The 15822-nt window shown below is 39.1% G+C and overlaps 1 protein-coding gene across 1 annotated transcript in view; it reads left to right on the top strand.

Moving 5' to 3' along the window:
- The window catches only part of CPS1 (carbamoyl-phosphate synthase 1), a 198399-nt gene that overhangs the window by 13481 nt on the left and 169096 nt on the right, over positions 1-15822 (top strand). Inside the window, exons 6-7 of the mRNA XM_067463940.1 lie at positions 3399-3491; positions 14700-14789. Coding sequence (XP_067320041.1) covers positions 3399-3491; positions 14700-14789 — 183 coding nt within the window. The remainder of the gene's footprint in view (positions 1-3398; positions 3492-14699; positions 14790-15822) is intronic.

Consider the following 15822-nt stretch of genomic DNA (forward strand, 5'->3'; position numbering starts at 1 on the left):
CTGTTTATTAATTGTGTAATGTGTTAGGTTGTTAACTGTTTCTATACTGTAGCACTGAATTTTTGCTGTTCATATTTGTTGTGAACCGCTGTGAGTCGCCTTCGGGCTGAGAACAGCGGTATATAAGTAAGGCAAATAAATAAATAAATAATGTTTCAACTGACCACCTTGATTATCATACAATGGCCTGACTGTGCCTGGAACAAACTTTTTTTGAGAGGTGATTAGATGTCCTTGTTTGTTTCCTCTCTGTTGTTGTGCTGTTGTAATTTTTGAGTTTTTTAATACTAGTAGCCAGATTTTGTTCATTTTCATGGTTTCCTCCTTTCTATTGAAATTGTCCACATGCTTGTGGATTTCAATGGCTTCTCTGTGTAGTCTGACATGGTGGTTGTGAGAGTGGTCCAGCATTTCTGTGTTCTCAAATAATATGCTGTGTCCAGGTTGGTTCATCAGGTGCTCTGCTATGGCTGACTTCTCTGGTTGAAGGAGTCTGCAGTGCCTTTCATGTTCCTTAATTCGTGTTTGGGCAATGCTGCGTTTGGTGGTCCCTATGTAGACTTGTCCACAGCTGCATGGTACACAGTAGACTCCTGCAGAAGTGAGAGGGTCCCTCTTGTCCTTTGCTGAACGAAGCATTTGTTGGATTTTCTTGGTGGGTCTGTAGATAGTTTGTATGTTGTGTTTCCTCATCAGCTTCCCTATGCGGTCAGTGGTTCCCTTGATGTATGGCAAGAACACTTTTCCTCTGGGTGGATCTTTGTCTTTATTTTTGTGGCTTGTTCTCGGTCTTACAGCTCTTCTGATGTCTGAGTTGAAGTATCCATTGGCCTGTAAAGCCAGAATGTAATTTCCTGTCAGCTTCCTGGAACCACCAGGAAACATGTACAAGTTGTAGGGGTTATTTGAGAGATTTCACTTAAAATTAGGAAGAACTTCCTGACTCTAAGAGCTGTTCTGTGGTAGAATATGCTTAACTACACTCCAAGAGCTTCACATTTCAGAATCCCAAAGGTTACATACATTGTCCTTTTTATATGGAAATAAACCAATCTGTGTGGCTAAAGAGAAGCAATAGGACAGTATGCAACTTCCATCGCCATGCCCCAGCATAATGTTCATAGTATAATGCTCATAGTATAAACCTTTGTGTGACTTTGTGAAATAATATACATCTATTGTAGCAAATAGGGCTGGGCGGTTTCGTTCGTTAATTTTGTAATTTGTTATTAATTTGTTATTTTTTTTGATAACGAAGCGATATTGAACCATTTAGGAGCAACTAAAAAACGAAACGAATTTTTCAATTCGTTTCGTAATTGTTTCGTAATTGTTTCGAAATCGTTTCGAAATCGTTTCGTTATTATTTCTGCATGTCTGGTGCAAGTTTTAGGGTTGTTGTTTGTTTTATCAGAGAAAAAATATATAATTATCACACCAACAGTCAACAACAGAAAGAGAGGGAAGCTTCAGAAGTTCCCCCTGTCCCACTTGGAGGTTTTTTTTAGCATATTGCGCGATCGCGTCCGCCATTAACGAATCGATTCGTAATTGTTTCGTAATTGTTTCGTAATTTCTGAAATTTCGTAAATATCGAACTTTTTTAAAGAAAAATTTTGGAATTCTTTTAAAAATCGAAATGCAAAAACCCCCTAAAAACGAATCGAGTTTAGAAACAATTTTTTCCGTGGTTGTACAGCCCTAGTAGCAAAGTATGTACATGTTTATTTTAATTCACTGTTTGTTTTGTATACTGTATATACTCGAGTATTAGCCTAGTTTTTCAGCCCCCTTTTTAGGCTGAAAAGGTTCCCCTTGGCTTATACTCAAGTCAAGGTTATTTATTTTTTTTACTCTGCTATTAGGATTATTTTAATTACATTTATTATTTTACTCTATTATTATTATTATTATTATTATTATTATTATTATTACATTTACATTATTTTACTCTATTATTACTTTTATTACATTTATTATTTTATTCTATTATTACATTTACATTTTACTGTATTATGATATTTATTACATTTATTACTTTACTCTATTATTATTTATTATTATTATTATTAACTTTATTTGTACCCCGCTAGCATCTCCCGAAGGACTCGATGTGGCTTACAAAGGCCAAGGCCTCAAAACACAACACAACAATACACAACCTAAAGCAAATTAAAAACAGTTAAAGCAATATTAAACAACAAGCAATAAAACAATACACCAAGACACAATAAAACTGGGCTGGGCCAGAGTAATGGGTACTATTATAGGTATTACTGTTATTATTACATTTATTACTTTATTGTTGTTACTATTGTTATTAAATTAAATTTCCATTTTTACTTTATTGTTATTGTTGTTACATGTTATTACATTTATTATTTTATTCTATCATTATAGGTAATAGGTAAGCACATTTACATTGAAGGAGGTTAGAATACTGGTTGAATCAGAGCTGGGCAGTCTTATCTTAAATTACAGTTTTATGTAAATACTCAAAAACATTTAACCTCCTAATGAATAGCAATAGCAGCTACATTTCTCACCCTCTGCTTATACTCGAGTCAAAACGTTTTCCCAGTTTTTTTTGTGGTAAAATTAGGTGCTTCGGCTTATATTCGTGTCAGCTTATACTCGAGTATATACGGTAGTTCTGGCCCAACTTACTTGTCTGAATGTATCTCCCCTTATGATCCAGCTAGAACTTTAAGATTGTCTGGGGAGGCCCTGCTCTCATTCCCGTTGGCGTCAGAGGGACGAGAGACAGGGCCTTCTCAGTGGTGGCCCCTCAGTTGTGGAACACCCTTCCTACAGACATTAGATCAGCCCCCTCCCTTTTAGCATTCCAGAGAAAAGTTAAGACATGGCTGTTTGAGCAAGCGTTTGGCAATGTAGTATAACAGACATAGAAATATGGAATGATTGGATGATAATTTCGGATAATGTTTTAACTAAGGGACACTTGTGATTTATGTTCTAACTGACCTTGTTATGATTTTATGTTATATATTAATGTTTTAAAATGTTTTTATGCTGTAGTTGGCATTGAATTGCTGCCTTGTTAACCGCCCTGAGTCGCCTGCAGGCTGAGAGGAGCGGTATGCAAATATAGTAAATAAATAAATAATAGATATTTTATATAGCGTTGAATCGTTGCCTGAGTCCCCTTCGGAGTGAGAAGGGAGGGGTATAAATGTGGTATATAAATAAAAGGGACTTTTGTAACTTCTGCTTCTATTTCAGTTGCCTTAATTTTTTTTTTTAAAAAAGACTTACAAAGATGTAAAACAAAAGATGTCAAGGAGCTATTTTACCTCTGAAGAGAATTTATCCAACAATACCTGGTGGAGCTGTTCGTTCTTCTTGGCTCTCATCTGTTTAATTCTTAATTTGAACAGGGAACTGTCCTTGGCAAAATTGAATTCGAAGGTCAGCCGGTGGAATTTTCGGATCCAAACAAGAGAAACTTGATTGCTGAAGTTTCAACCAAGGTAAATATTTCATTATCAATTAATTACATCAGAATACTCCATTATATTAGCCAATTTACTTATCTATATAATGTTAGTGAAATGATATCTACATGCAGGTACCTGTGTATGGTGTTTGGGGGTTGCCATGGGCATCTACCATTGCTTGGATTGCCTGTGGGCAGATCATAGAATCATAGAATCAAAGAGTTGGAAGAGACCTCATGGGCCATCCAGTCTAACCCCCTGTCAAGAAGCAGGAATATTGCATTCAAATCACCCCTGACAGATGGCCATCCAGCCTCTGTTTTAAAGCTTCCAAAGAAGGACCCTCCACCACACTCCGGGGCAGAGAGTTCCACTGCTGAACGGCTCTCACAGTCAGGAAGTTCTTCCTCATGTTCAGATGGAATCTCCTCTCTTGTGGATTGAAGCCATTGTTCAAACAAGTAGGCAGAATGAAGCAACCACTTCAAGCATCAAATGCCCTTTCTTGAGTCTGTTATTTACTCCACTTTGCTGGAAGAGAGAGCTGGACATGCCACTCATTCTGCCCTGCTTGGCCTAAATTAACCTACTGCCTTCCAAGATGATGAGTTGGATTGTCCTGCCTTTTTATATCAAATGGAATCATATCAAGGACTGGCTTTGTTTAGGGAGCAGATCACTATCACTCTCCAAAATGTACTCTTGCTACATGCAAGTATTTGTGTGCTACATTTGGCCTCTGAAAACCATGAGATTACTTAGACTAATATTTGTGTTTTAAAAATATACCTGACTAGGGAAAGAGAGGATCAGGAATGCTTAGTATAACCACATGCTCTCTTACTACACTAGAACTGTTTGTATTACAAGAAGTCCCCTTACAGATTATGCATCTGTTTGCAAAGTACAAAAATGCCTCAGGCTCCTTCTACACTACATAATGATAACCCTAAACTCCCATGTTAGCTGTTATGGCAACATCCTATTTAATCCTGGAGTTGGCAGAGCATTTAGAACTCTCTGAAAAAGAAGTCTTCCATGAACTGCAAAACCAAGGATTCCAGAGGATCTTACCATGGGAGTTAAAGTGGTATCAAAGTGCTATAATCATGTAGCATTAAAGAACTGCGGTGCTGGAGGAAAGTGCTGAGAGTGTCTTGGACAGCGAGAAGATCCAACCAGTGCATACTTCAAGAAATAAAGCCTGACTGCTCATTGGAGGGAAGAATAGTAGAGGCCAAGATGAAGTACTTTGGCCACATCATGAGAAGAAAGGAAAGCTTAGAGAAGATAATTATGCTGGGGAAAATGGAAGGAAAAAGGAAGAGGGGCCGACCAAGGGCAAGATGGATGGATGGTATCCTTGAAGTGACTGGCTTGACCTTGAAGGAGCTGGGGGTGGTGACGGCTGACAGGGGCTCTGGCATGGACTGGTCCATGAAGTCACGAAGAGCCTGAACGAATGAACAACAACAACAAAAGAAATATTTGGCTGGTAGAGAGTGGAAAGACTCCTAAGAAAGGGAAGCCTTTTTGGTGACTGTGCCAAATGGAAAAGCAGAGGAATTATCTCCTGCTATTTGTTCACATCACTTTGCTTGGGAAGTGCTTAGCCTTGCTTGGGAAATGAATACTACAGTGACAACTGCTGGATCCTTGTGGGAATAATAATAATAATAATAATAATAATAATAATAATAATAATTTGAAACACAACAAGATGAGTCCACAGCAAACAAGATCACTCTGCTGGCTGTTGTATTGGATCACATGTCAGACACTTCCCAAGTGTCTAGGACTACATGAAGTATTAGAAAATAATTAATATTAATAATAATAAACATTATTTACACCTCACCTTTCTCCCCATGGGCACTCTAGGCAACTAGCAATCCTACACTTTAGTCATAGTTTTAAAAGTGCAATATAAAAGTTAAAAAAAATTAAATAGCATAGTGTGGTAAAAACTGTTGCTTCTTACTACTGCTTCTAGTGAGACAGATTTACGTATTTGTCAGATATGGGTTCAAGGTTCAGGGCATCAGCATGGGCAATTGAATGAAGATTGTCCCTTTTCTTGCTTTGTCCCCGCTCATGTTGCCAATTGTGTGGCAATTTTCCATCTTTTCATTTTTGTGAAAAAAGGGGAAGATGTAAAAGGAGAGAATTTCTGTAATAATATAAGGAAACATTTCCTAATTAATAGAATGGTATGGAAAAGCAATGAACTAGAGAAAATCAATCTAAGTCTTATCTAGGAATCTAGAAAATCATTCAGTTGCATAGGTTGAGAATCCTTTACACCAAATTCCTCTAAAATTCAAAATTCTCCACATGGGTGACTGAGATTGTGAGAGCTTTGTTTTCTGATGGTTCAATGTACACACACTTTTATTGTATGAAGTTTCCCTCAGGAGAGGCATATAAGATATCTCAAACATATATGCATTTTGTGTTTAGATTTGAGTCCCATCTCCAAGATATCTTATTATGCGTATATATGCAAGTGCACACATTTCTAAACCTGAAAAAACCTGACATCTAAAATGCTTCGGGTCCGATGCATTTCAGAGTACAGATACATAAGCAGTAGTTTAATGAGGTATACTTAAGGAAAACATCTTCAGATGGGCAGATCAGTCTGGTTTTGACCCTTCTTACTTTTCTTGTGCTCATTCTTAATCCTGACTCTAGATGAGTCTGTGGCATAAAATGAACACATGTAATATTGGCCTATCCTTTGATTTAAAAACAAAATGAGAATTTTTAGAGAAACGCTGGAATTTGAATCATTATGTTTTTGATCTGCATATTAGTCTGGGATTATTTTGCTTAAAAATGTTGGCGGAGCAAAATCTTTGTGCACCCAATGTAGTGACAAGCTACGTATTTTTGCGACTGAAAACAGAAATCTCATATGAAGTTCTTTCCTCTAATATAGCTTAGATCCAGCCCAAGTTATCTGCATTCATAGCCATACAAGATATTTTACCAAATGCATCATTAGAGATCCTGTCAGGTTTTTACATATATAGCAAGTGCAGGTAAGGTCTGTATGGATCATAATGAGATAGAAAAGAGCAAAAACATGTACGGTACAATTCTAAGTAGCTTTAGCATCAATACAGTGGTGGTTCATGGTTTTCTTATTAGTGAGTAGTGAACCTGCTCATGGACTTAATCTGAATTTGAAGGGAGTTATCTAAGGTGCTGGATCTATTTTGGGGACAGGGATCAACTTAACTGCTTTGGATAACTCTTTAAAGGTTAAGCAAAAAAATCCAGAGCAGATTAATTCTTCACTGATATGGATGCTAGGGGGCATAAGCTAATATACTCTGTTTTGTTCTATGGTTTAATTTTGAGTCAATAATGTTATTCCATGAATTCTATTAAATGTCTGTCATGCTTTGTATGTATGTGCTTTCAAGTTATCTATCAATTTATAGTGATATTGTGAATTTCATAGGGTTTTCTTAGGCAAGGAATACCCTGAGGAGGGTTTTCCCCTGAAATATAGTCAAACAGCATCAGATATTCATTGTTAGTCTCGTATCCAGGTACTAACCAGGCTGACCCTGTTTAGCTTCCAAGACCAGTTTTACTTATAAGTAGACATGTGAGTTTGATCTGGATTAACATGCCATGTAAAGGAATGGTGGGACTTAAATGTCTGTCATGCTTTGTATGTATGTGCTTTCAAGTTATCTAGTTTTTCAAGTTTTACTTATAAGTAGACATGTGAGTTTGATCTGGATTAACATGCCATGTAAAGGAATGGTGGGACTTATTTACTGTATTATTATTATTATTATTATTATTATTATTATTATTAACTTTATTTATACCCCGCTAACATCTCCCGAAGGACTCAGTGCGGCTTACAAAAGGCCAAGGCCCTCAATAAAACAACAGCATAACAATACAACAATAAAACTCATAAAGCAAAACAATAAACATTAAAGTAATAACAATAAACATTAGAACAATAACACCACAACGCATTTAAAACTAAGGCTGGGCCAGATGTAATGATTTTAAAAGTGCTAGACATGACAGGTGAAATATATAGGTTATTAGAGGTAGGTGCGGTGTGCAGACAATCTTAAATCTCTAGTAAAGTGCATTTGGGACATGATGCTAGGAGTTTCCTATTCTGGAAAGGCACACTGGAACAGCCACGTCTTCAAGCTCTTCCTAAAGACTGCCAATGTTGGGGCTTGTCTGATGTCCTTGGGGAGAGAGTTCCAGAGTCAGGGGGCTACCACAGATAAGGCCCTGTCCCTTGTCCCCACCAATTGCACTTGCAAAGCAGGTGGGATCATGAGCAGGGCCTCTCCAGATGATCGGAGAGATCATGTGGGTTCATATATGGAGATGCGGTCATGCAGGTAGGCGGGTCCCAAACCGTTTAGGACTTTATATACCACTGTATTTATATACCACTTTTTTCATCCCTGAGGGGACTCAAAGTGGTGTACATCAAGTACAGTCAACCACCTACTCAGCCAGAACTCCTCCTCAATTCTATTGGTGTCATTAGCTACAGTATATGGGAGGATTTGGAGAGAAAATGAAAAGAAGGTTCAAACTCTCCTGCTTGTTCATGGTGGACTCAATCTAGATTAGGCACCAACACTTTCTTGTGAGCAAAGAATAAGTTAATGCTTATGTCTGTGCTACACATTTGGGGTCAGACCATTTTGCCATCTTTTTGGCCTTTGTATATTAGAACCTTACTGATTATATTAATATTCTGCTCCTTGTTTTTTTAAAGAACATATGAGGTTTAGAAACTAAAAAGGGGACTGTTTAGAAAGCTAAAGCCATGTTTTGGTTTACCATTTTTAAAAGAACAAACAAGCAGCTGTCGTAGGTGCTGTGGATGGTCTGTGCCACTAGCGCTACGGGAGTGCTATAAAGATGCTGAAAATAGCACACATAAAGGGGATATAAAAAGATTAACAGAACTCCTGTGATCTCATTATCTTTATAACTTTATTTTATAGTCTTATAAAGGAACATCACAAATAAAGCTGACAATTAACTAAGCTCTTCAGTGGTGGTAATTATGAGACAAGGTAATCTATGTCCTAGCAATCAACTGTTTTCATATAAATCAAGAAGCAGTAACTTTTAGTAAGTTTTTTTAATCAATGGTAAATTAGAAGGGATTGATTTTCTCATTTCAATAAAATTGCAATAGGCCTGTGTTTTGCAGGATGTACTGACTGAACTGAGCTCTTATCACTTTATCTTCCATTTTGAAGAGTTAAGTGGTTGTTTGCTATGACATCTATATTCCCTTAATGAGAGACAGGTACTCTGACTGCCTAAGATCCATCCAGACAAACAATTGTTGTCTGGACAGACTTTAACTACCATTGCAGATATGAGAGGAAGCCACAGGGAGGAAGGAGCAAGCTTGTTTTCTGCTTCCCTGGAGACTAGGATGCGAAACAATGGCTTCAAACTACAAGAGAGGAGATTCCATCTGAACATGAGGAAGAACTTCCTGACTGTGAGAGCCGTTCAGCAGTGGAACTCTCTGCCCCGGAGTGTGGTGGAGGATCCTTCTTTGGAAGCTTTTAAACAGAGGCTGGATGGCCATCTGTCAGGGGTAATTTGAATGCAATATTCCTGCTTCTTGGCAGGGGGTTGGACTGGATGGCCCATGAGGTCTCTTCCAACTCTTTGATTCTATGATTCTATGATATTCTGGGAACAGAAATCCCAAACATTGGGAAAATCAGGATTTGATTACCACTGGTTTAAGAGATGATTTGCAGTTATTTTTACTTGTGTCCAAGATGGATGAGATGGGAATAGTTATGTTGGGTGTCCTTTGTGAATTCATGTGTGTGTAAAAGTTATTCTTCATCATGCTCATGTATAAATCAAAGGTTGAAAGACTATTGTTTGCATTGAACGATGTGCACAGAGGAGGCAAGCATCTCCTTACCCAACGCTGAGTGCCAGATCCTGCATTTAGGCATAACCGGCACTCCATTGTGTCAGATGCTTTTCCGCTAGCCTACCTCTGATGCTGAACCCAGCCAAGTTAAAAATGCTTGAAGAGCAGGGCATGGGAGAGATAGCATGAATAAAAATTAGACCACATCATGTGTTTTGTACACAGATGGAGTCAGCATGTAGAGAGCAAAGAGAGTACACATCTTTGTCTGTAAAGCTCTAGTTCACCCTCTGCCTCCTCCACTACTTTAGACAAGCACTTAAGTAAATAAGCATAACTGCCTCTCATGTCTATTTTGGTCAGTAGAGTAAAACAATAGCACTCTTTTTTAAACTTCTGAACTTTTCCTGGAGTCATAGGATCATAGAATCAAAATAAAAGTAAAGGTTCATGACATAGTTCACATAGAAGCCCAGGGGAACATAAAATGCGACACACATTTATGTGAAATATAAATACAGTGCAAACACAACTCTTTTATTCTCCATCATCATCACTAGTAGATTTATATTGCATCTTGGTATATAGGACAGATAATCAATGCTGGTTGCATTTTGCCCCTCCCTAATGAACTTGATCAATTTAGTTTTCTTAACAGTGTACTTACTCTGCATATTTTCTTAGTATTTATTTATTTTATTTATTGTATCAGGAGTGAACCAATATATTTAAGAAAACACTCACCATGACATCCAAGTCCTGGCATAGCTGAGGGATGACTAGCATCCAGAGACTTCAGCTATCTGTTGAGGTAATTATAGTATGTTCCTGACCATGGCCAGAAAAATGTAGCATCTTATAATAACAGCAGTAACAGACCACTCTCCTTCCATCGCCAACCAGAGAATAATGGATTCCTAACCCAGGGTTGTCAGATAATATTATTGATCTCCATCCTCCAAATATGACCAACAATAATGTTGAGATTAACTTCACAATTCAGCAGCAGATCAGTTGCACAACTTCAGCGCTTTCCAGTAGTCTCCTCCTGCACAGCACCTTCAGTCAACTGCGCCCACAGCCTGCAGTCACTCTGGAACCCTTTACAGACACTTGAGCACATACCCGGCCATTGTCAGTTTTACCATTGTCTTTCCCCCAGTCTAGATGACATTACAAACTTACCACAGCATACAGTTATAGGTTCTCTTAGCAGACAGGTTCTTTTAAATACATGTAGCCTTCGACGAACAACATAACAGCACAAGGAGAGAAATGCACACTGTACATGACTTCCTTATATACAATTCTATACAATTACACATAGCAATCTCTGATTGGTTCCCAACTCATTAACTTAACTCAGACCCAGGATTACATCATTCACAATCACCTGGACTAGGCCAGAACACATTCCCCAAATGATTCCCTATATACAGTTAATGCATGACTCAGCATTTCCAATAGAAGCCCATTAGCAGTGCATGACTTAGCTATATTACATTACAATACATTGTAAAACCTGACAAATAAGGAATCCAGGGATTTATTGTAGCTTAGATGGTGGTCTTCAAGTTGGGAACCACTTGGTTGTGAATCATCATGCCTTCTTCTTCTCAGCAAGAGTTGCATTGCTGGGCTTGGACAGTATGACTGGACCATAGGAGTCTAGGTTTGGTAGGATGGAGCAAACTGAATCATCTCAGTTCAGCACCCCCTCAGGCTGTGAGATGCAAAGAGCTATGGATTAGGCCTTTGTGTGCAGCTTACATGAAGAGGTGGGCTTTTAGTGGCATCAGTGTGTCCTTCAGATAAGATTTTCACACAAGAAGCTTCTATTTTTCCCCCCTGAATATCAGCAGTTCACCTGTGAAATGATTTAGTTAGGAGATGATGATCATCTTATCATGAAGTCTTCCAACTGTGAAATATCCATGTGCTAAAAGAGTATGATTAAAAGGAGGTTATTAAAAGAATGAAAATAGTTTACTCAGCTGTAGATCAGATGTGGACTTTGAGAAAGGATGCTTTAAAAATTGAAGCTGTCTTAAGTTTGGTGGATTTGATGAGGAAGAAGAATGCTGAGTTGTTCATCGTTGGGAAGAAAATTCGCTAACACAGAAGGAGTGAAGATGTATAATGTATTAAAATACAATATGTCTCTAAGGATCACTGACAACTTAAGCGAATTGGTCTGTAGTGTACAAGATATATGGCATCAGCCAGGATAAGCAACTTTACATTTGATATTGAGAGAAAGGCAAGATAAAAATTCAGTAAGTAAATAAAAGTAGTAGACCAACTTACAATGTTTGCTTCAGATTTCCAGCCAACTTTATTTTTTTCTGGGACAGAGACTGGATCTGATTATACTCAAACCAGAATCAGAAATCAGAAACTTCATGGCCCCACAGTGAAAACTGAAAGATATCTGTAATATTTTTACTTTTTGATGAAACTAGATGAAAACAGGCATCTTTCAATGTATTTTGTGCTAGAGGAAAAAGGGTCTAATTCTTTCCTCTCCTAGTTATTGAGAAATGTGGCTCCACTGCAGAGGTCCTTCCCAGTAAGAAATTGCAAAACTTCAAATCCAAAGATTAAGGAAGTCGAAGGTGTAAAAAAACAGGAATTTGAGGTGTTTGGCTTTGTTTTGTTTTTACTCAGCTGGTAGCTCAAAAGTCAAGGGAAACTGTTGTGTTTTTCTTTTCCTTGATGGAATGAATGACTGATACTTTGTGGAGAAAATCTAGGAGGACATACACAGCAGAGCTTGTGGACTTTACATGGTGAAAAACGAACTGCAAAGAGTGGGCACTGATTTTGTGGCCTCACATGTCACCCTCAACTTCTAATGGGTTGCTAGAGGCTTTAGATATGTATGTCCTATACAATTATCTCTTAATTGGCTTTAACTTTGCCTTTATTCCAGCAAAATGTAAGCTTCCCTCAAGCAACAATCCTGAAGAACCACCCCAACAATTTTCTATAGGGATTAGGAAAAAGATAAATACCTTGCTGGAATGGTGTGTGTGTGTGTGAGAGAGGCAGAGCATCCCCTTCATACAGCAGTCTGGCAATATCAGGCAAGGTTGCTGAGGTGGGGTGACTGAGCTGCTTTGACAACAAACCTGCAATCATGATCTATGGCAGTGGTTCTTAACTTTTTTTTATAACCAATGACCACTTGACCAGGGACCACTTTGACCCCTATTTTCCAACATTAGTACCAAAAGGGTTAAAAATCAATTTTGGTCAACTTTAAATTTGGTTTGGGGTGCTGATTCAGAAAACTGAATTGGCTAGACCACATCAGCTCTAGTTTCTGATACAGAACGTATGCCATCTAGTCAGGCCCGTGGCCAGGATTTTGATTGGGGCGGGGCTGAGTTTGTTTCGGGGGGGGGGGGGGGGACTGAGTCTGAGTGAAAGAAGGTCTACCCTAGCAAACATTTTGTATCATTACCCCAACACCCTCATGCATATGGGATATATGGAGTATGATGATCAGATCATGATATGAATAAACATAACAGTTTAAATAATGCACCAGTAAGGTCTTTTCACGAACCACCATGAGAATTTTTTTGGGGGGGGGGGGGGGCTGAAGCCCCTAAACCCCCCCCCCCCCCCCGGCTACATGCCTGCATCTAGTAGTTGGCATTTGCTCGCCCACAGAAAATCGTTGTGCTGGCACGGCAGTGCCAGGAGATTTAAATTTCTCTTTTTTGCTTTGCTAGTTTGTATGAATTTACTTAAGCCATACATTTTGCAATCAGATAGCTTCCCCAGGTTGCAGCCATAGGGCCAGCAACCTGGCAATCAGAGTTGGAGTCCTTAGACCCGCCCTTTTCCCCAGGTTTTTGGAGTCAAGGGCGGATCTTTGGTTAGTTTCACTTTTTTTTGGAGCCTAACAGCAGGACGTGTGGGTTTATCTATCCCACCTGCAAAAAGGCATCACTACTCACAGCTCTGCTGGGGGAGTAAAGGGATAGTTCCATGGCCTTTCCCGAGACAACAGGACATTTCCTACGGTCTTCGTGGAGCAAATCTAAAGGACACCTTACAGCTTGCTAGATTTACAGATACCTTGTCTGGTAAGGAACCACTCGGGTCATCCATAAAGTAGCTTGGAGCCGGGAGTAGGAGCCTCACGCTAGCAAGGTAAAGAAAGATTGCCCAAGGAGGAGTCATAAGATTTCCCTAAGGAAGAAAGGAACAGTTTACTATCAGTTGCTTGCCCCTTGTTGGCACATTGAGAAAGCTATCGGTTTTCAAGGTTATAAGGCATTTAATTCATTTGCTTGAAGATTAAAAAACCCTAATAAAGAACTTTGTTGAACTCATTTTGAGCCTTATTAAAAATTTGTGTTGGGAAACCTGAGGGACCCTTCAGCTGAGGCACCCCGGCATCCCGTTGGGCATATAGAAGACGTGTCCTGTATACAGACATCATTACAGGCTCAGCTAGTGACAGCACAACCGTATTTAGTAATCTAGAGCTGATGCGTCTATCCAATACAAGTTTTTGAAACAGCACCCCAAATAACCCCAAGATTAGGCCTAAAAACAAAGACAGCAAGACGCCCCCGCTTCCAGGTGCCACATAGAACAGCTCTGCCCAGGTGGCAGGAGGAGGAGAAGCATCAGTCAGGAGGCTTGCTGTAGGGCTATTTGCAGCTAGTCAGCCTCTCCCCTCCCAACAGCCCTGTTGCCTTGGCACTATAAGAGGGTTTCTTGAAACCAGTTGCTCTTGTTACAATGGTGTAGTAATGGTGAGGGTGTGGACCATATTTTAGTTCTTGTGGACCACTGGTGGTCCATGGATCAGAGGTTGAGAACCATGGTATAGTAATGGTGAGGGTGTGGACCATTGTTACAATGGTGTAGTAATGGTGAGGGTGTGGACCATATTTTAGTTCTTGTGGACCACTGGTGGTCCCTGGATTAGAGGTTGAGAACCATGGTGTAGTAATGGTGAGGGTGTGGACCATTGTTACAATGGTGTAGTAATTGGGAGGGTGTGGACCATAGTTACAATGGTGTAGTAATGGTGAGGGTGTGGACCATATTTTAGTTCTTGTGGGCCACTGGTGGTCCATGGATCAGAGGTTGAGAACCACAGATCTATGGTTTCTGCTACTCCGCCAAATGCCAAACAACCACAGAAAATTCTAGGGGTCTTCTAATCAGTTTAACAGAGATGCAGATGGCTTATAGGGGTGTTTTAACCTGCCTCCTTCTAATTCAAGTCTCACTGTATAACTAATAAAGAACTGAACTACTTGTCACTATGTATTTTCCCCCTTCTCTTCACATCTCAACAGGAAGTCAAAGTATATGGCAAAGGCAACCCACTGAAAATCGTTGCTGTAGACTGTGGAGTAAAGCACAATGCGATTCGTTTGCTCGTAAAGGTAATTAAAAATATGACTTTTTTCCTTGCATTTAAAAAATTAGTTTGAAATGTGGCGAGCTAAACTGAAACATTTGCTAACCTTTCAGAGAATAGTTGAACAGCAGCAATATTGGAGCCATTGATCTTTTTTTTTTCAGTCAATGAAAAAAAATTGATCCAAGAATGATGGAAATGTATGGTAAAGGTTGGTTAATTGATGGGATGTATCAGCTAAAATACACTTTTTTAAAAAAAGAAAGAAAAAAGAAATGCAATGCCACAATGAGAGATTTATGGTGTCATTTGATAAGGAAAGATCAAACATGTAACTAGTTCAATGGAATCCTGCAACAACCAATGAAAAAAATGATCCAAGAATGATGGAAAGGCAATGCTGGGAAAAAAATGTTTTAGTGGACTGCAATGGACTGATTTGGATTATGTTTTGAACTGGCAAACTATTTTTAATTGTATTGTTGAAGGCTTTCATGGCCGGAATCACTGGGTTGTTGTAGGTTTTTTCGGGGTGTATGGCCATGGTCTAGGGGCATTCTCTCCTGACGTTTCGCCTGCATCTATGGCAAGCACCCTCAGAGGTAGTGAGGTCTGTTGGAACTAAGGAAAAGGGTTTATATATCTATGGAATGACCAGGGTGAGACAAAGGACTCTTGTCTGCTGGAGCTAGGTGTGAATGTTTCAACTGACCACCTTGATTAGCATACAATGGGCTGACTGTGCCTAGAGCAAACTTTTGTTGAGAGGTAATTAGATGTCCCTGCCTGCTTCCTCTCTGTTGTTGTGCTGTTGCAATTTTAGAGTTTTTTTAATACTGGTAGCCAGATTTTGTTCATTTTCAAAGTTTCCTCCTTTCTGTTGAAATTGTCCACACGCTTGTGGATTTCAATGGCTTCTCTGTGTAGTCTGACATGGTGGTTGTGAGAGTGGTCCAGCATTTCTGTGTTCTCAAATAATATGCTGTGTCCAGGTTGCTATTTTTAACTGAATGCTTATAATGGTTTTAATTGTGTTAATTGTAACTGGGTGTTTTAAT

Source organism: Anolis sagrei, chromosome 1 (assembly GCF_037176765.1).
Source record: "Anolis sagrei isolate rAnoSag1 chromosome 1, rAnoSag1.mat, whole genome shotgun sequence".
Lineage (NCBI taxonomy): Eukaryota > Metazoa > Chordata > Lepidosauria > Squamata > Dactyloidae > Anolis > Anolis sagrei.